We start from the raw sequence: 21,935 nt of genomic DNA on the forward strand, positions 1-21,935 counted from the left end.
ATTGAAGAAGACAGACGATGACTGTTTCTTGTATGTATTTGTTGCGATTTGTACGTCAATCAGTGGTTGGGAATATTGTAGGCCAGTTGCAGTAGTTGATGAGACCTTTTTAAAGTCAACGTATAGGGAAATAATGCTAACAGCCAGTACAATGGATGCAGCAGGTACTGAAGTTTTATTAGTAGAAATATTGTAGCTTGTATATTTTTTTAGTACTTGCAGATTAATTGTAGATATATTGTAGAATAATTGTAGTTTATATATATATATATATATATATATATATATATATATATATATATATATATATATATGTGTGTGTGTGTGTGTGTGTGTGTGTGTGTGTGTGTGTGTGTGTTCTTCTACATTTTTACTGCAGCTAATTAATTGCTTATTGACACATAATGTAGGTACCATATTACTATTGGCATATGCTGTTGTTGATTCAGAGAATGGCACATCATGGAAGTGATTTTTTGAGCAATTCAAGCTCGTGTATGGTGAAAGAGAAAACATGTGTGTTGTTTCAGATCAGAATGAGAGTATCTTGAAGGCAACATCTATTGTTTATCCCAGCATGCCATATTATTCATGCATGTGTCATATTTGGACAAATATACAGGCAAATTCAAGAAGGCACATCTTAAGCTAAGTGAATTATACTTTTCCACGGCGCGGTCATACACACTTGATTAATTTAATGAAATGATGTCAAAGATTGAAGAGATTGACCCCCATGTTAAAACATACTTATATGATATTGGATATCATAGATGGGCTCGAGTACATGCAACGGTGAACAGAACTTGGACTATGACATCAAAAATTGCAGAGTCGTTGAATGCTGTAACAAAATATGCAAGAGAGCTGCCGATAGTAGAACTATTAGAGTATATGAGGACCCTTCTTGAACGTTGGACGAAAGAAAAATTATTGAAAGTAAAGGGTACATTCACATACCTTGGATACATATTCAACAAAGAGTTGGATGACAATAGAACATTGTCGCACAAGCTTAGAGTAAGATCTGATTATTTATTGAATCAAATTCATAAACAACACAATGTAGTTTTTTTTGTAGATATTTTGTATATAGCTTGATTTTAACCATATATGAATTGTTTTTTTGTTTGTAATGTACTCATAGGTGAGGGATTCAACAGACTACATCCATACAGTAATAGATGGTGTGAGACGCTATATTGTTTGTCTTGAAAACAAGAAATGTAGTTGTGGGCAATTCCAACTTGATGAACTACCTTGTCCACATGCTTTGGCTGCTTTAAGACAAATGGATGAGTAGAATATTGTTCTCCTTATTATACAAAGACGAACCTCTTGCGTACGTATGAAATACCAGTAAATCCGTTGTCTGATGAAAGCAAATGGAATGTGCCACGACATATAACTGAAGAAGTGGTAAATCCACCTAAATGAGGGAAAAAGTAGCCAGGAAGACCTCAGAAAGAAAGATACAAAACGTATGATGAAATAAATTCGAAGAAGTACAACGTTTCATGCGGCAACTGCGGAGGAGAAGGGCATAACAAAAGATCTTGCAAGAATGCACCCAAAATGAAATAAAATTCTATGTAGTTAACCGAATATTTGATGAAAAATTGTTGGTTAGTTCTGGATAGCAGATGTTGATGTGTAATCGTTATTTTTTTAAAGATCATAATGTAGTTAGTTAGATGTTTCTATAATGAGATAATACTTTCATATATTGATTTGTTTATGAATGTTTTATATATATAATCTATAACTTTTTTACTATATATGGAATCCTTTACATAGTTGCTAATGTATTTTTGCAGTTTATCTACAATAAAACTACTAAAAAAATATATTATCGGAAATTTACAGAGTATATACATTATAAATATGTAGGAAAGTAGTTAAAAACCAAGCCATATTGTAGATGAAGTATTGTTTACATTCAACAAAATAAATATAAAAGAAACAAAACTCACTGTTATAATAATCTACAAAATATCTACAAATACAACTACAAAAAAACTACAAATATCTGCAGCTGACATAATATATAGATTAAAATTCTGATAGAAAGAAGCTTTATGGTGGAAACAATGTAGATCATAATAACTGTATAAAATTTCAGTTGGAAAGGATTTAAATGCTAAAAATAATGAAGATCAAGTACTGTAAAGATTCAACAAGTGAATGTAAACCCAACATAATGTTTCCATTTGAACTACAATACTGGATAAGGAAAAAAAAAACAAAGGCTACTATAATTGTAGCACAAGTCTGCTACAATTAAAACATACTAAAATGTTCAAAAAATTGTCTACCATCTTTCTTATAAACTAGCATCAACTACACAATTGTACTACATGTTCCATTCAAAAAGATTACAACTACTTCTTCTTCCTCTGGACTCGTGTTTTCTCATTCAAAGCTGGTGCACCTTTTCTCCTTACTAATTTGCCTGTCACCTCACTATTACTAATTGCCCCAAGCTCCTGCTTCTTTCTAGCAAGTCCTAAAGTAGCGCTCCATAGCGTCTACGGTGTTGGTCAATATCAGAAAGGTCTTCTAGGGGAATTGATAATTCTCCAATATTAATATACTCTGCAAAGGCAGCAACAAATATATCACAATCTCTGCAAAAAGATAATAAAATGTCAATATTTACCAAACCATCAGGAAAAAAATGGTTAAATGTATAGAAAGAAAGAAGATTTTTGTTACAGTGATCCTTTTTTTTGCTGTGGTATCTCTCCGACTATCCACTAAATGTTAAAAGGGTCGGTAACAACTTTCTCAATGTATGCTTTTGTATTCTTGAAGTTGATGTCTTTCCGCTTCCCATAAAACCCAGTGCATGACAAATACAAAGGGATAATAATAGAAAATTTGTCGACACAAGATTCAATAATAGGGTGATTGTGTGAAGAAACCATGGAATCATACGCATAAAGACACCTTTCTGCAATGTAAAAAACAACCAACACCGAGTGAAATTTTTCTACAATGTTGACGGGCATGATGACATTATCAACTTCATCCCACGCAACATTTGCGAGTAGTCTATACCCCAATATATATTCTGCTACAACATCTTGGGGTTTGACTAAAGAAAACTTCTTTTCTTGAGGAGAATTTTTGAACTTTTCATAAATCTGACCAATCCTAGTCTTGAAAACACAATCTGTTGTAGTAAATCTGGTGTTGTTGTGGGACCATACTTGCCTCTTTTTCACAAGTAATACAAATCTACAATTAAACTACAAAATTAAGACAAATAATCTCACATTATTTCAGTGCTTAAAAACATAGATACATATGCAATTTATATACAACATTTCTACAAAAATCTACAAAAATCTACAAATCAAAAAAACCACAGAGTTGTAGATGTTTACCAACTAAAACAGGCGAAATAAGTACTGAAGAAATTAAAAAATTCTTACCTTCACCAGTGAGTGTTTTCGAACATTTTGAGAAGTTTTAACACCAGGGTTTTTTTTAAAATTTTCTTCTTTTTGGGAGTTTTTGAACTAGGAGCCACCTTAGCTTTCTTTCCAGATTTACTGATAGGCACATCTTCTACAAAATCATCATCTATAACTATCCCTTTTCGTTTCATATCCGCTTGTTTGATTGGCCTCGAAGATTCTTCAACATCGAAATCATGTTTTTGTTTAGTTTTAGCTTCAGCCCTAATTTGACGAGGAGAAACACTATACTTCATATCTACAATTGCATGTGCAGATTTTCCTTGCTTTGGGGGTGAATGTGGTGATAATACACCCAAATCGAAAGAAGGTACATCAGATTCTACATCTTTTTAGGGCTGTGTTTTGAAGTGTTGTTCTTCTTCATTGAGAAATTTTGAAGCTCAAGGGGAATTAAAAGTGTGTATGAACGAAATTGAAGATTTGGCTTTAATTTTGACTGGATTTGTATAAGAAGCTTCAGCAGTGGGTTTGAAGCTTTGTTTTTCTGGTTTTAGCAGAGGTAAAAATGGCTAGAATCGTGTGTGTGTGTGTGTCGTGATACGTGGGTGGGGTCGTGGGTTTAGGATATGGAAGAATATACGGTACCTTTAATTTAGGAGTGATATAAGGTACAATTAATGTATAGTTAAAATACCTTATGGTATAAAATTGGTAATTAGATATACTAGATGTAATTAAATCACCTTAAACATTGATGGTAATATAGTTTCCTACGTGGCATAGAATTGTAAAAATTCCTTCTGAAATCTAAATATAAAGAACCAAAAAAAAAATTATCCATCGAAACAAAAATGGCAGGAGTAATTAGAGAAATTTTTTATTCATATGTAGCACCTCAAACTATTATCCATTACAAAAAAATATTGAGAGAGAGAAAGAGAAATCGGCAAAAATAAAGTGTTCTGCCACCGAATCACTTAGCCCAAGTTGTTCTCACTTTTGAAAAATTGAGATGCAACATCAAAAATAAATATGCCTTGTTGTTATCAACAGATCCTATTATAAGTTATTCAAAATACAACAAAAAAGAATATGATCATAGGGTTATAAACACTATAAATAGCAGCTAAAATATATAAAAATTTAATTATTTCACTGATAAATATTTTTTTATAATAATAGCCTAGCTTCTTTTTATCAGCTAAAATATCTCATTAATTTCTCTTTTCAACAATCTTGAGTATACTTTTATTTTCCATTTTTTGTCGCTTTTTTGATATACATGTATTCAAAAAAATCAAGAAAATAAAATATTCAACCCATTAGAGTTTTATGCGTCACAAATATCGGCAAATAGCAAATATTGAAACCTTTAGTGTCCGTTATCTTATATTCTTTTTATTATTTTAAGATTTTTGTGGCCGTTTCTTCCTTACACATCACTTTAAGAATGCCAATGATTAAGGAGCGACATAACATGCTCCAACACTGAAGTAATACGAAACTTTTATTGATTGTCACAAATTAGATAATTTAGCAAAGCACATTCTAATTATGAAAATTAATATTTATGCCAATATAATCACCAATTAGTAGATAAATGACATAATATATCATGACAATAGAGACTGAAATTAAAAAAATATATGAAAGAAGCTAGACCAGTTAGAGAGACTTATAGCTCTATATTTAGGACCAAAAAGGAGTTGAAAAGTTTATTGAAATTTTAACCTAAAATATTTAGGACTTTGTGTTTAATCTATAAATGTATACTCATTAATTAATATATGTACAATTATTTATCGTATCAACCTATACCTCAGTTTCAATCTTTTTCTTCTCCATATAGAGAGTCCTCTAAACTTTAGTCACTGAAATACTCAAAATTTTTACTTAAAGGATGTAAAAAAGGTTTACGCAATTAAAATTGTTACTAACTTTTTTAAATAAATTTGTTAAATTATATAGCTAATAAGGAATATTTAATATACAAAATTTAGTTGACTTGGAATTCCTAAATATTAAAAAAATAATTCAATAATTATTATTAAATAATTAAATGACTATTGTTTTTAAAAGGTAAAAAAGGCGAACGACATTTCGCTAAGAGCAGTCGCGCTTTTAATATTAAAAAATAATTAAATTATAATATTAAATATCTACCGTTTACTCATTGAGCAATAATTAAACACGTGCAACTTTGTCCACTATTAAGTAATGGTACGCTAAAATAATTAACGGAAATAAAAGGTAAACAGAACATAAAAAAGAAAAAACTTACCTAACGTATTATGCTTTGTTCTCAAAATTCCAAAACGGAAAAGATTAAATGGATGAAAATTAAAGAACCCTCAATTTAATTGTATATGGCAAGCAACAATCTTCCTCGAAGAGTCATCAAAAGTAATATTTTCCGTTTGAACTTTTGATGTTTATGTTCTTTGTTCGATCCTTCGTTTGTTTCATACAGAAATTTTAATTTTAAACCAATTTGTCTATAATCACTCCTTTAGGTAGTCATTGAGAGGCATAGTATATTCATTCCCCAAGAAGGAAACAATTTGTGTTCCTAAAATAAGTAAATACTGAAAGGAAAAAAAAAGAAGAGAACCTAATCTTTCAAGAAGTAAACTCTACCGTTAAAGAGTCCTAGTTTAAGTTAAAGTTATACTAATTTTTATGATGTGGTACGTAGCTAGTTGATATAAGAAAGGATTTACATAAATGAAATTTATATAAAGAAAAGATTAAATTCATAAATATTAGGGATTTCTACATAAATGACAATTCCTAAATATTAGGAAATATACTCAAATGTCTATTTTGTCTAGTGTGAATTCTATATTTAAAAGGGTAAAAAAGGCGAACGACATTTCGCTAAGGGCCTTCATGCTTTTAATATAGTATACTAGTCATTATGTACGTGCGTTGCACGTAAAATCTTTAGTCAAAATTCTTATGTGAAAGAACAACTAACTAAATTTATCAATAAATTATTTTCAAGATGAAATGATCATTATAGAGTAATTGACGTGATAAAAATACGAGAATCATTTTGAATCTAGAAATTAATGGTATTACATAAACAAAACACTTGAATTCAAAATGATATCGTGTTAACTTACAAAGATGATAAATTTACTTAAGTCTCATCTGCATTATTAGAACCACTTTATTGTCATGTAAAAGAAAGATATTCATTGAAATGTTCTTCTTTTCTTTATTGCTTTTGTTCTCCACCTTAGGAATTCAGTTTTGCTTTCCGTTACCTTAAGGAACAATAGGGTTTAATGTGAGAGTATCACGGAAAACAGGGTTAAGAAGCACAATAATTCCCCTATATTTTTCCTTTAAATTAGATTTTATATATTAAAAATTATTATTTAATGATTTTTTATTAATTAATATTTTAAAATTAACTCAATTATTTGAATTATGTAGTAACTCATAATATTTAGGAACATAAAGTAGTTATATAAGATATCTAACTTAATTTAGTTTTTAACTTTATATGAACTAATATAAATTAAGATTTTAAAGGGTTGTAAGATTTTTTTACTTAACTTAAAATTTTATAAATATTTTTAGAGCTTAATACTAAATTTTTCCTTCATATTTGTAAAAATTTAAGATCCCTAAATTAATTTTTAAAAAAATCCCTTTTCCAAATAGAACTCAAAATTCTTACATTCTAGAATTGTCGTACTGAAGGGAAATTAAGCATATAGACTCGTCCTTTTTTCAAATACAATACATCGTGAGGAAGAATTTTGTATTGACTTTACAATATGCTACGTAAATATCCTATTCTCCCACATTTTTTTTGTAATTATGAATAATAATTCTTTTTAAAAGAAAATTATGGACATGACTTTCTAATCCAAGTAGAATTAACTTTGTAAGGTTGGTGTATATGTAGTTTAAGTCGAAAAAGAATTCCATCATTAGGTAATTTACAATTAGATCCTTAAATTATACAAATATTTAAGGGCATAAAAGTCAATCAATGTTTCAGAGATATTTTAATCGTTCAACATTTAGCATAAATTATTCGTGCTTTTATAATAATATAGATAGAAAGAATAGATATAGATAAAATAATTTTTTAAAATCTCTTATGTGTAAAAGACAGATCTCTTACGTGTAAAATTAAATTTCTCATATTTAAAAGAAGAAGGCAAATCGTATAACTAAAAGCAAGTTTGTAAAGAGCCAAAAAATCAATTGACTCGTGTATCATAGTTTGAGGCTATTCTCTCAAAATATTTCCTAACATGGTAAAAATTAGGGGTGGAAAATTGGCGGGTTGGGCTGAGTTTGGGTGGGTCAAGATAGATTAGGTCAATAAATGGATCATTGCCCAACCCAACCCAAAGTGTAGTTAGGCTAAGATGAGTTGGGTCAAGATGGGCTAAACAATGAGTCATAACCTAACCCGCCCAACTTGACCCATGTTTTAGAACCATGATCATCTTGCGTAAAAAAGCCTTTTACCTTAAAATGTGTAAGTTGAAAAATATTTTGCGGGTTGGGTGGGGGATACAGAAAAAAAAAACAGAAAATTAAAAATACAAAAAAAATTGAGGGGGTAAGCACGAAGGCCCTTAGCGAAATATCGTTCGCCTTTTTTACCCTCTAAAAATAGAATTTACATTAGACAAAAAAGTCTTTTAGTTATTTTTCTAATATTTAGGACTTTTAAACCAACTATAATCTTTACTATTGAATCTATTTCCTTATTTAAATTATGTAAGAATCCTAAATATTTAAGAATTTGAAATCAACTAAACTTTTCCATATTAAATTTTTATTTATTCCAACTATAACCAACTATGCACTAACACGCTTTGGCCTAAGTATTCTCATACCAAATAGAAAATTTTCACTCTTTCTTCCGTTTCCATTTGAAATGCTTGGACTAAAATAAATTAAAAGATAAATTAAAATTAAAGAATTTATTTAATCTATCTATACTATATTAAAAGCACGAAGGCCCTTAGCGAAATGTCGTTTGCCTTTTTTATCCTTTTAAAATAGAGCTCACACTAGACAAAATAGTCATTTAATTATTATCTTAATATTTAGGACTTTAAAAGAAACTAAAATTTGATTATTAGATTTTTCCTTATTGAATTAAATAAGAAACCCCAATATTAAGGACTTTAAAATAGATATTATTTAAGAGAATTAATTAAGAGTATTACGTTTCTTTTCCTTGTATACTCACGTGATTTCCATAGAAATATGTTTACATTGATTCCTCTTATTAGGGAACCTGTAATTCTAACATTACCTAATTAAATATTTGTTCTAATTATTAAATGTAGTTTTCAATATTACATAAAATCGATAAAGAGAATAATATTATGCTCAAGTAGGAGAATAGTTTGAAAATAATTTGTATCTTCTATACTATCAAAAAAGCATAAAATTTCAACAAATAATTAAGTCTTTGAATTAATAAAGCAACGGAAAAGTCAATTCAGTTTTGTTTTAAAATTATTATGTAAGTAAACTTATTTGTCAAGTTGATAAAACTCTTAAGGTACACAAATTATTTTACACAATAAGAGCAATTGTCGTGAAAGAAATAAGAAAATAGAGAAAAATTTATTATAATATAGTATTAAAAGTTAAATTGCTAAAATGTTAAGTTGAAGCAATAAGGATATAACCCAAGACAAAAAAAAAAATCACAAAAATTACCCTTATCATTTTTCTTTCTTTTTATATTTATTTTAATAAATGTAGCTCCCTATATTTTTCATATCGTATTACATTATAATTCAATATTAGCTATTTTATACTTTATATTGTTATTTATCTATGGGTTTCCAGGAGCTATAGTTCTATCTCTACGCTCACAAATTTCTAAAAGACCCAAAGATTCAAATTCTTCAATTTATTTTATTATCTTTGAATAATTATTTTAAAGTATTTTTTTGCTATTTGTTTATAGTATTTGGTAATAAAGATAACAATAATTTTCATAAGATATATATTATCTCATAAATCATAATAAGATATATAAAGACTTATGTGGCGTAGCATTTCTTTGTTTAATGAGCTAGCTTAGTGAGATTAACATTCATTATATTTAGGAACTTACATTTTCTTTCTTTGATATTTTTTCAATAACTAAAATACATTATTGAATAATATATATATAATTTTTAAAAATTATATATTTATTGATATAGGTTTTGCACGTACCCTAATACTAGTATATATAAAGTTGTGAATAAAAAGATGATATGGCACATTCCATAAGCCATAAAAGTACCTTATCTTTTTTCTCCTTCTTTTGACTTTCCCCCTCATTTGATGTCTACAAAATGAGAAAATTCAATACACCCTATTTATGTCATTCGTTATTATCATTTATTTCTTTACACCCATGTTTCAACCTTTATCAAGTCCTTTTCCTACTCCTTTTTTCGCTTTTTATTCTTCTTCTTTGTTTTTTAATCTTTTTCGTTACACGTTTAGGTCTCCTTAATACTTTTAGTATTCAATCATGTTTCTAATTATACAAACTTTACAATTCTTAATTTTTGTTTTCAATTGTGTATTGAGTATCTCTCTCTATAGATAGATAGTAGGGAACGAAAAAGTTGATGTGACAGCTCTCCTAATCTAGGATATGATTTATCTATTTTCTCGATTTTTTGAGAGTTTTCTCTCATTTTAGTACTATATTTAATTATTTAAACCAAAAAATTAATGTTTTAATTGTAGTTCCATGATAATGATAAATAGAGGAAGAGGAAAAATGACAGTTACAAAACTAAGGTCGTCCGTTTCAAAGTCAGCCTTTTATTCTTTTAACTAGAAAAAACTATTAAACTACGACTTTATTACAAACAAATTTTCTTACATCATATTATTAAATCCCAATTATTATATCCCAATAAATGTAGGCATATATTATATTTTTCTGGAAGTATTTAAGCAAATTGTTTATTGAAGTATTTATTTTCGATACATAGCAAGTACAATGCCTTCAGAATCATAAAATACACATGTAAGTAGCATGTCTTTGTATCAACAAATGTTATTTCAAGTTAACAAAAATATAATATTATAACTTCTTTTGCAACAATTTATATTAGTACACCTTATCGATGAGTTTGAAGGCTTGAATTGCAGAATGAAGCCTTTCTTGATCTATCTAATGAAAATTGGGTGATTATGTAAGAAAATATGATGGTGTTTCAGTTATGAAAATATAAAAGCCTAAAATTGATGATGGTACTGTTTTCCGATACATAAAGTTGAATGATATACTTGATGATGGTACTGCTTGCCATTTATCTAAAATTGAATGATATGCTAATGTCATTTTTTATAGTAATAAATAAACATTCAATTTAGAAAATAAAAATCCCTAATTATACAGTAATAATAATTGGGTAATTACTCTTTTTTATAGATATTCTATTATTGATATCTCCTCCTTTTTCTTTTTTCCTTCTTCACTTCTATCAGAAGTTATGGAGCTATAATGAAGGTCCTAATTTGGGTTAACCAAATGAGTAACTAATCTTATTAAAATGACACAAAATATAAATAAAATGTAGATAAAGGTCTGAGAAAAGTGTCAGTTCACCTTTCCTAAGACCATCTTTAGGACTCTTGGATGACGATGACCACCTTTTAGTTCGCTCTTGAACTCCTTCCGTTTAGCGAATCTATATTTGTACTCAAAATTTGTACTTTTTTCAGCCTCTAAAAAATGACACAAAATAATACTCTAAAATTTTGAGTTCTGAAGATTAATCTGTCGATAACATGTTGACAGAGAATTAGGGATCTTGTAGCTTTCTTCCATCATAAAGGCAAATTTACATTCCAAAAGAAATGGGAAAGACTTCTATCTAATATAAGAGACGCATGGTTAACTTGAGCAAAAATGTACCTACGTAGAATATAGTATCCTTCCAAATAGGAGAGCTGCTACCAAGTACCAATACGTCAACCGTGCTTCTCAGTTCTCACAGCAAAGAAAAAAAAAGGAACAAAAAGAGAAGAAAAGAAATACCTAAGTTTTCGAATATAAGTTGACAAAGAAAATATTATTTTGTGTAGTCATATTTGAGCTCAAGTACAAATAAAAATTCAGTATAACTTGTGTTACACAGATTCTCTGGAACTTACCTTGATGAGAGCAACCCTCTTGTTGCTCGTTCAAAAATTAAAACTTTTTAGTACACACACGCGACAGAGCATCAGATTGTTGAACTTCTTTTCTTTCACATTTTTATCTTTTTACCATATCATTGATGTTAGAGATTCAAAAACATCTTCATCCTAAAGAATTTTAAGATTCATACCAATTGGGGTATTGCAATGAAAGAGAAGAGGAAATGCCTATGAAAGGGAAACGGCAACTGATTTGCATTTTAAGCTAGAATTGGAAGGAAAAGGGCCATGCATTAATAGTCATAACTATTGTATATTTAATTCATTCCAAAAAGAAGAAAACAGAAGCAATACAAGAAAAATAGAGAGATTCTAGGGAAGTAATAACAAATAGTATTAATAAGGAAAAAGATAATCGGGTAGCTTTAAATTTTTATTGTTTTTTAAGATGAAAAATGAGGCTAAAAAGCAAAAAATTGAGAAAAAAGATAAATAGGTTTCCTTGCATATAAAAGGTGCCACATCACTATCATTGCCCTCCTTTATATATATAGAGAGAGAGATTACACCATACTCTTTTCTTTAACCGTTACAAAAATAATTACTCACCTTTATAGCTAATTTCAATGGAGATTTAATATGCATAATAATTCAAGAATGTTTTGGCTTATAAAAAGGTCCAACTCTTATGTTAGATCTTACGTTTGTTTGCAAATTTTATACGATGAAAAGCATGATATTGGCCAACTCAATTGTTTATGAGTTTTAGCATTTTAATATGCTTTCCAACAACTTTTTTTTATGTTATTGTATTACTCTTTTATTAAGTTGGTTTATTCATATGCATTGAACTTCAGGGTGGTAACATGGTGTGATGACCCAAAATATCATCTTTAAATTAAATAATCATCTCGGTGTTTTAAGACCTTGAAAGCGCTATCAATAATTTCTCGACTTGCGTGCGCAGTTCGTATAATTTTTCGGAAGGCGTGATGACCCAAAATATTATCTTTAAATTAAATAATCATCTCAGTATTTTAAGACCTTGAAAGCGCTATCAATAATTCCTTGACTTGCGCGCGTATATTTTTTCTGAAGGTTTTTATGTGAAAAATGGATTAAATTGTGAATCAGAGCTTTAAAACTCAACTGAGTTGACTTCAGTCAATATTTTGAGCAAACAGACCCGAATCTGAGTTTTGACCATTCCGGTATGCGTGCACCGTTGGGGATTGTGACTTGGTCCGTCCCGTAGCGACTCTTAAGTTGCGTATTTGACTGAAAACTATTTGATATTCTTGTGTTTTGGAAAAATTACTATGTATTGAGTTACCATATTTGGGCCTCGTGCCAAGTTGTTGGACCCTGAGGGGCTTTTCCTTATTATTTCTTCACTGTTTTGACTTGAGATCTGTACTCAGTCATGTTATGTTTTTATTGATTTTATAACTCGGTATTTATTATTCCTTGATGCATAAAATAATATTTTGGGTTGAGCACCCTGTATTACTGATAGCCCGAGTGGCTTGTGAGGTTGATGACTGAGAGAGGCCGAGGGCATGATTGTCAGGTTGATGACTAAGAGAGACCGAGGGCATGATTGTGAGGATTATATATATGGATCGGGCTGCACGCCGCAACGATATATGGATCGGATTGCACGCTGCAGCGATATGTTGGATCGGGCTGCATGCCACATCGATATAGCGCTTGGGCTGTAGGAGCCCCTCCGGAGTCTGCATACCTCCAGTGAACGCAGTCGACTATATATATTTATGGATCGAGCTGCATGCCGCGATGGTTATTATAAGGTACCTATTGAGCGTGAGTGTTGAGTGTGAGAGCTGATTGATGAGAGTTGAGTCACGAATGACTGGGAGGCTTGCCCGAGGGGCTAGATATATACATATGAGTGATACTTTGCCCGAGGGACTTGTTTTTATGAAATTAGTGTTTTCACTCCTCTTTATACTGAGCATCTATTGAAAATGTTGAACAAATGTTTTGAACAACTTTCATTGAAATTGAAATTTTTATGTGATATTCGAAATTTAATTACTGATTTGGCTTTGTTATTTCCACTGAGATTTTTATGTTATGAGGTGTATATGAGGGATAGTGATGATTGCCCGAGGGGATTTTTATATCTTATGTTGCCTGAAGGGCTATTTATCATTTATATTGCCCGAGGGGCTGTATACGAGTGAGTTTTGCCCGAGGGGCCGACTATGTTTTTTACCATTTTTACTCACTATTTCATCACTTGTTTTGAAAACTGCTGAAAGATATCTTAAATGGATTTTTACACATCTTCAAATGATTTCCACCCCCAAAAAATTGAATTTTAAAAGGTTTGATTTATATACTACTTTGGAAGCACACTGTTCTTGTTGTGGTGTTATGACGTGGATTATGTATTTTCTTACTGCTCAGTCTTTATTTACTCTTATTACTTACTAAGTTGGCGTACTCACATTACTCCCTTCACCTTGTGTGCAGATTCAGGTATTTCTGAACTCGATGGCGGGTGTTGATTACTCAGTTGCAGGTTCATCGGAGTTAGCAAGGTAGCTGCCTGGCGATAGCAGCCCTACTTTTCTCCCTCCTTATTCTTCCTTAGTGTATTCAGTGATTTTTCCGGCTGTGTTGGTCTTGGTGTTGTCAGACAGTTGTAGTAGATGCTCATGACTAGTGACACCCCGATGTCGGGCTTTTTTTCCCGCACTGTTGAATTTTTCTAAGTGCTTTTAAAGGCTTATTGTTAAATAGCTTTGATTTTATCATAAGAATAAAGATATTGATTGGTTTTGAGTTTGTGTCGGCTGGCCTAGTTCCATGATGGGCGCCATCACGACCGGGTTGATTTTGGGGTCGTGACAATATCCAAAATGTCATCTTTAAATTAAATAATCATCTCGGTTTTAAGACCTTGAAATCGCTATCAATAATTTCTCGACTTGCGCGCGCAGTCCGAATAATTTTTCGGAAGGTTTTTATGTGAAAAATTGATTAAATTGTGAATTAGAGCTTTAAAACTCAACTGAGTTGACATCGGTCAACATTTTGAGCAAACAGATCCGGATCTGAGTTTTGACCATTCCGGCAGTTCCGTATCGTGATTTGGGACTTAATCATATGCCTGAAATCGAATTCAGAGGTCCTTAGCTCAAATTATCGCCATTTAACGGAATCTAGAAATCTAAGGCTAAAGATTTCTTAAGTTTGACAGGAGATTTGACTTTTGAGCAAACAACCCCGGATTGAAATTTTGATGATTTCAATAGCTTTATATGGTGATGTCGGACAGAGGCGCATGTTCGGATTTGGATTTGGAAGTTTATAGGATAATTTGGCGTATTTAGGAAAAAGTTGGAAAATAGAAGATTTTTGGAAAGTTTGACCGAGAGTTGACTCTTTGATATTGGGGTCGGAATCTAGTTCTCAAAATTTTCATAGCTTCGTTATGTCATTTATGACTTGTGTGCAAAATTTGAAGTCAATCGGACCTGATTTGGTAGGTTTTTGCATTGAATATAGAAGTTAGACATTCCTAGTTTCATTAGGCTTGAATTGGGTTGTGATTCACGGTTTTAGCGTTATTTGATGTGATTTGAGGTTTAGACTAAGTTCGTATGATGTTTTAGAACTGGTTGATGTATTTTGTTGAGATCCCGAGGGCCTCGGGTGGATTTCGGAAGGTTAACGAATCGATTTAGACTTGAAGAAAAACTGCTGCATTTGTTTTCATAATAGCATGAACAATATTCATGAACAGTAGCCTTGAATAGTCATGTAGTTCCATATCGTGATTTGGGACTTGGTCATATGCCCGAAATCGAAATCGGAGGTCCCGAGCTCAATTTATCATCATTTAACGGAATCTAGAAATCTAGGGCTAAAGATTTCTTAAGTTTGACCGGAGATTTGACTTTTGAGTAAAAAACTCCAGATTGGAATTTTGATGATTCCAATAGATTTGTATGGTGATTTCGGACATAGGCGCATGTTCGGATTTGGATTTTGAAGTCTATAGGATAATTTGGCGCATTTTGGCAAAAGTTGGAAAATCGAAGATTTTTGGAGAGTTTGACCGAGGGTTGACTTTTTGATATCGGGGTCGGAATCTAGTTCTGAAAATTTTCATAGCTTCGTTATGTCATTTATGACTTGTGTGCAAAATTTGAAGTCAATCGGACTTGATTTGATAGGTTTTTGCATCAAATATAGAAGTTGGACATTCCTAGTTTCATTAAGCTTGAATTGGGTTGTGATTCATGGTTTTAGCGTTATTTGATGTGATTTGAGGTTTCGACTAAGTTTGTATGATGATTTAGGACTGGTTGATGTATTTTGTTGAGGTCCCGAGGGCCTCGGGTGGATTTCGGAAGGTTAACGGATCGATATAGACTTGAAGAAAAGTTGCTACATTTTTTTTTCACAGCAGCATGAACAGTAGCCTTGAACAATCTGGTAGTTCCGTATCGTGATTTGGGACTTGGTCATATGCCCGAAATCGAAATCGGAGGTCCCTAGCTCAAATTATCGCCATTTAACGGAATCTAGAAATCTAAGGCTAAAGATTTCTTAAGTTTGACCGGAGATTTGACTTTTGAGAAAACGACCCCGGATTGGAATTTTGATGATTCCAATAGCTTTGTATAGTGATTTCGAACATAGGCGCATGTTCGGATTTGGATTTGGAAGTCTATAGGATAATTTGGCGCATTTTGGCAAAAGTTGGAAAATAGAAGATTTTTGGAAAGTTTGACCGGGGATTGACTTTTTGATATCGGGGTCGGAATCTAGTTCAGAAAATTTTCATTGCTTCGTTATGTCATTTATGACTTGTGTGCAAAATCTGAAGTCAATCGGACTTGATTTGATAGGTTTTTGCATCGAATATAGAAGTTGGTCATTCCTAGTCTCATTAGGCTTGAATTGGGTTGTGATTCACGGTTTTAGCGTTATTTGATGTGATTTGAGATTTCGACTAAGTTCATATAATGTTTTAGGATTGGTTGATGTATTTTGTTGAGGTCCCGAGGGCCTAGGGTGGATTTCGGAAGGTTAACGAATCGATTTAGACTTGAAGGAAAGCTGCTGCATTTTTTTTCACAGCAGCATGAACATTAGCCTTGAACAGTATTCATGAACAGTAGCTTTGAACATTCCAGTAGTTCCGTATCGTGAATTGGGACTTGGTCATATGTCCGAAATCGAATTCGGAGGTCCCTAGCTCAAATTATCGCCATTTAACGGAATCTAAAAATCTAAGGCTAAAGATTTCTTAAGTTTGACCGGAGATTCGACTTTTGAGCAAAAACCCCAGATTGGATTTTTGATGATTTCAATAGCTTTGTATGGTGATTTCGGACATAGGTGCATGTTCGGATTTGAAAGTCTGTAGGATAATTTGGTGCATTTTGGTAAAAGTTAGAAAATAGAAGATTTTTGGAATGTTTTATCGAGGGTTGACCTTTTGATATCGGGGTTGGAATCTAGTTCTGAAAATTTTCATAGCTTTGCTATGTCATTTATGACTTGTGTGCAAAATTTTAAGTCAATCGGACTTGATTTGATAGGTTTTTGCATCGAATATAGAAGTTGGACATTCCTAGTTTCATTAGGCTTGAATTGGGTTGTGATTCGCGGTTTTAGCGTTATTTGATGTGATTTTAGGTTTTGACTAAGTTCGTATGATGTTTTACGACTGGTTGATGTATTTTGCTGAGGTCCCGAGGGCCTCAGGTGGATTTCGGAAGGTTAACAGATCGATTTAGACTTGAAGACAAGCTGCTGCATTTTTTTCATAGGCACATGAACAATAGCCTTGAACCGTATTCATGAACAATAGTCGTGTACAGTAGTGTGAACATGAACACAGGTGAACAGTAGCACGAAAAATTATACGGACTGCGCACGTAAGTCGAGGAATTATTGATAGCACTTTCATGATCTTAAAATACCGAGATGATTATTTAATTTGAAGATGACATTTTGGGTTATCACATTTGCATATTGACGTATATTGATATTTTGCGTGGTATCAGAGCAATGTGATGACCCAAAATGTCATCTTTAAATTAAATAATCATCTCTGTATTTTAAGACCTTGAAAGCGCTATCAATAATTCCCCGACTTGCGTGCGCATTCCGTATAATTTTTCGGAAGGTTTTTATGTGTAAAAATGGATTAAATTGTGATTAGAGCTTTAAATCTCAACTGAGTTGACTTCGGTCAACATTTTTAGCAAACAAACCCGGATCTGAGTTTTGACCATTCCGGTAGATTTGTATCGTAATTTGGGACTTGGTCATATGCTCAAAATCGAATTCGGAGGTCCCTAGCTAAAAAAATCCCCATTTAACGAAATCTAGAAATTTAAGGCTAAAGAATTCTTAAGTTTGACTGGAGATTTGACTTTTGAGCGAACGACCCCGGATTGAAATTTTGATAATTCCAATAGCTTTTATGGTGATTTCGGACATAGAAGCATGTTCAGATTTGGATTTGGAAGTCTATAGGATAATTTGACGCATTTTGGCAAAAGTTGGAAAATAGAAGATTTTTGGAAAGTTTGACCGAGGGTTGACTTATATATATCGGGGTCGGAATCTAGTTTTTGTAAATTTTCATAGCTTTGTAATGTCATTTATGACTTGTGTGCAAGATTTGAAGTCAATCAGACTTGATTTGATAGATTTTTGCATCAAATATACAAGTTGGACATTCCTAGTTTTAATATGCTTGAATTGGGTTGTGATTCACGGTTTTAGCATTATTTGGTGTGACTTGAGGTTTTGAATAAGTTCTTATGATGTTTTAGGACTGGTTGATGTATTTTGTTGAGATCCCGAGGGCCTTAGATGGATTTCGGAAGGTTAACGAATCGATTTAGATTTGAAGAAAAGTTGCTGCATTATTTTTCACAGCAGCATGAACAGTAGCCTTGAACAGTGTTCATGAACAGTAGCCTTGAACAATCTGGTAGTTCCGTATCGTGATTTGGGACTTGGTCATATGCCCGAAATCGAAATCGGAGGTCCCTAGCTCAAATTATCGCCATTTAACGGAATCTAGAAATCTAAGGCTAAAGATTTCTTAAGTTTGACCGGAGATTTGACTTTTGAGCAAACGACCCCAGATTGGAATTTTGATGATTCCAATAGCTTTGTATGGTGATTTCGGACATATGCGCATGTTCGGATTTGGATTTGGAAGTCTGTAGGATAATTTGGCGCATTTTGGCAAAAGTTGGAAAATAGAAGATTTTTGGAAAGTTCGACCGAGGGTTGACCTTTTGATATTGGGGTCAGAATCTAGTTCTGAAAATTTTCATAGCTCCGTTATGTCATTTATGACTTGTGTGCAAAAGTTGAAGTCAATCGGACTTGATTTGGTAGGTTTTTGTATCAAATATAGAAGTTGGACATTCCTAGCTTCATTAGGCTTGAATTGGGTTGTGATTAACAGTTTTAGCGTTATTTGATGTGATTTGAGGTTTCGACTAAGTTCGTATGATGTTTTAGGACTGGTTGACGTATTTTGTTGAGGTCCCGAGGGCCTCGGGTGGATTTCGGAAGGTTAACGGATCGATTTAGACTTGAAGAAAAGCTGTTGCATTTTTTTTCACAACAGCATGAACAATAGCCTTGGTTATATGCCCGAAATCGAATTCGGAGGTCCCCAGCTCAAATTATCGCCATTTAATGGAATCTAGAAATCAAAGGCTAAAGATTTCTTAAGTTTGACCGGAGATTTGACGTTTGAGCAAACGACCCTAGATCTAAATTTTAAGGATTCCAATAGCTTTGTATGGTGATTTCGGACATAGGCGCATGTACGGATTTAGATTTGGAAGTCTATAGGGTAATTTGGCACATTTTGGCAAAAGTTGAAAAATAGAAGATTTTTGGAAAGATGGACCGAGGGTTGACTTTTTAATATCGGGGTCGGAATCTAGTTCTGAAAATTTTCATAGTTTCGTTAAGTCATTTATAACTTGTGTGCAAAATTTGAAGTCAATCGGACTTGATTTGATAGGTTTTTGCATCTAATATAGAAGTTGGACATTCCAAGTTTCATTTGGCTTGAATTGGATTGTGATTCACGGTTTTAGCATTATTTGATGTGATTGAGGTTTCGACTAAGTTCGTATTATGTTTTAGGACTGGTTGAAGTATTTTTTTGGGGTACCGAGGGCCTCGGGTGGATTTCGAAAGGTTAACGGATCGATTTAGACTTGAAGAAAAGCTGCTGCATTTTTTTTCACAGCAGCTTGAATAGTAGCCTAGAACATTCCGGTAGTTCTGTATCATGATTTGGGACTTGATCATGCCCGAAATCAAATTCGGAAGTCCCTAGCTCAAATTATCGCCATTTAACGGAATCTAGAAATCTAAGGCTAAAGATTTCTTTCGTTTGACCGGAGATTTGACTTTTGAGCAAACGACCCCGAATTGGAATTTTGATGATTCCAATAGCTTTGTATGGTAATTTCGGATATATGCGCATGATCGGATTTGGAAGTCTCTTGGATAATTTGGCGCATTTTGGCAAAAGTTGGAAAATAGAAGATTTTTGGAAAGTTTGACCGAGGGTTGACTTTTTGATATCGGGGTCGGAATCTAGTCCTGAAAAGTTTCATAGCTTCATTATGTCATTTATGACTTGTGTGCAAAATTTGTAGTCAATCGGACTAGATTTGATAGGTTTTTGCATCGAATATAGAAGTTGGACATTCCAAGTTTCATTATGCTTGAATTGGGTTGTGATTCACGGTTTTAGCGTTATTTGATGTGATTTGAAGTTTCGACTAAGTTCGTATGATGTTTTAGGACTGGTTGATGTATTTTGTTGAGGTCCCGAGGGCCTCGGTTAGATTTCGGAAGGTTAATGGATCGATTTAGACTTTAAGAAAAGCTGCTACATTTATTTCATAACAGCATTAACAGTAGCCTTAAACATCATGAACAGTAGCCTTTAACAGTCCGGTAGTTCCGTATCATGATTTGGGACTTGGTCATACGCCCGAAATCGAATTCGGAGGTCTCTAGCACAAGTTATCGCCATTTAACGGACTCTAGAAATCTAAGGCTAAAAATTTCTTAAGTTTGATCGGAGATTTGACTTTTGAACAAACGACCCCGGATTGGAATTTTGATGATTCCAATAGCTTTGTATGGTGATTTCGGACATAGGTGCATGTTTGGATTTGGATTTGGAAGTCTGTAGGATAATTTGGCGCATTTTGGCAAAAGTTTGAAAATAGAAGATTTTTGGAAAGTTTGACCAAGTCTTGCCTTTTTGATATAGGGGTCGGAATCTCGTTCTAAAAATATTCATAGCTTCGTTATGTCATTTATGACTTGTGTGTAAAATTTGAAGTCAATCGGACTTGATTTGATAGGTTTTTGCATCGAATATAGAAGTTGGTCATTCCTAGTTTCATTAGGCTTGAATTGGGTTGTGATTCACGGGTTTAGCGTTATTTGATGTGATTTTAAGTTTTGACTAAGTTCGTATGATGTGTTAGGACTGGTTAATGTATTTATTTGAGGTACCAAGGGCCTCGGGTGGATTTCGGAAGGTTAACGAATCGATTTAGACTTGAAGCAAAGCTACTGAATTTTTTTCACAGCAGCATGAATAGTAGCCTTGAACAGTATTCATGAGCAGCAACCTTGAACAGTCCAGTAGTTCAGTATCGTGATTTGGGACTTGGTCATATGCCCGAAATCAAATTCGGAGGTCCCTAGCTCAAATTATCGCCATTTTACGGAATCTAGAAATCTAAGGCTAAAGATTTCTTAAGTTTGATCAGAGATTTGACTTTTGAGCAAACAACCCCTGATTGGAATTTTGATGATTCCAATAGCTTTGTATGGAGATTTCGGACATACGCGCATGTTCGGATTTGGAAGTCTATAGGATAATTTGGCGCATTTTTTTAAAAGTTGGAAAATAGAAGATTTTTGGAAAGTTTGACAGAGGGTTAACTTTTTGATATCGGGGTCGGAATCTAGTTTTAAAAATTTTCATAGCTTCGTTATATCATTTATGACTTGTGTGCAAAATTTGAAATCAATCGGACTTGATTTGATAGGTTTTTGCATCGAATATAGAAGTTGGATGTTCCTCGTTTCATTAGGCTTGAATTGGGTTGTGATTCACAGTTTTAGCGTTATTTGATGTGATTTGATGTTTTGACTAAGTTCGTATGATGTTTTAGGAATGGTTGATGTATTTTGTTGAGGTCCCGAGGGCCTCGGGTGGATTTCGGAAGGTTAACAGACCGATTTAGACTTGAAGAAAAGCTGTTGCATTTTTTTCACAGCAACATGAACAGTAGCCTTGAACATTCCGGT

The 21,935-nt window shown here is 32.6% G+C and overlaps 1 protein-coding gene across 1 annotated transcript; it reads left to right on the forward strand.

Moving 5' to 3' along the window:
• The first annotated feature begins 705 nt into the window (after window positions 1-705).
• LOC107760755 (uncharacterized) lies at window positions 706-1,303 on the forward strand. The gene is made up of 2 exons (XM_016578856.2): window positions 706-1,020; window positions 1,148-1,303. Exons 1-2 carry the CDS (start codon window positions 706-708, stop codon window positions 1,301-1,303), a joined length of 471 nt encoding a protein of 156 aa, XP_016434342.2.
• Window positions 1,304-21,935: the final 20,632 nt, after the last annotated feature.

The sequence above is a fragment of the Nicotiana tabacum genome, chromosome 3, assembly GCF_000715075.1.
Source record: "Nicotiana tabacum cultivar K326 chromosome 3, ASM71507v2, whole genome shotgun sequence".
Taxonomy (NCBI): Eukaryota; Viridiplantae; Streptophyta; class Magnoliopsida; order Solanales; family Solanaceae; genus Nicotiana; species Nicotiana tabacum.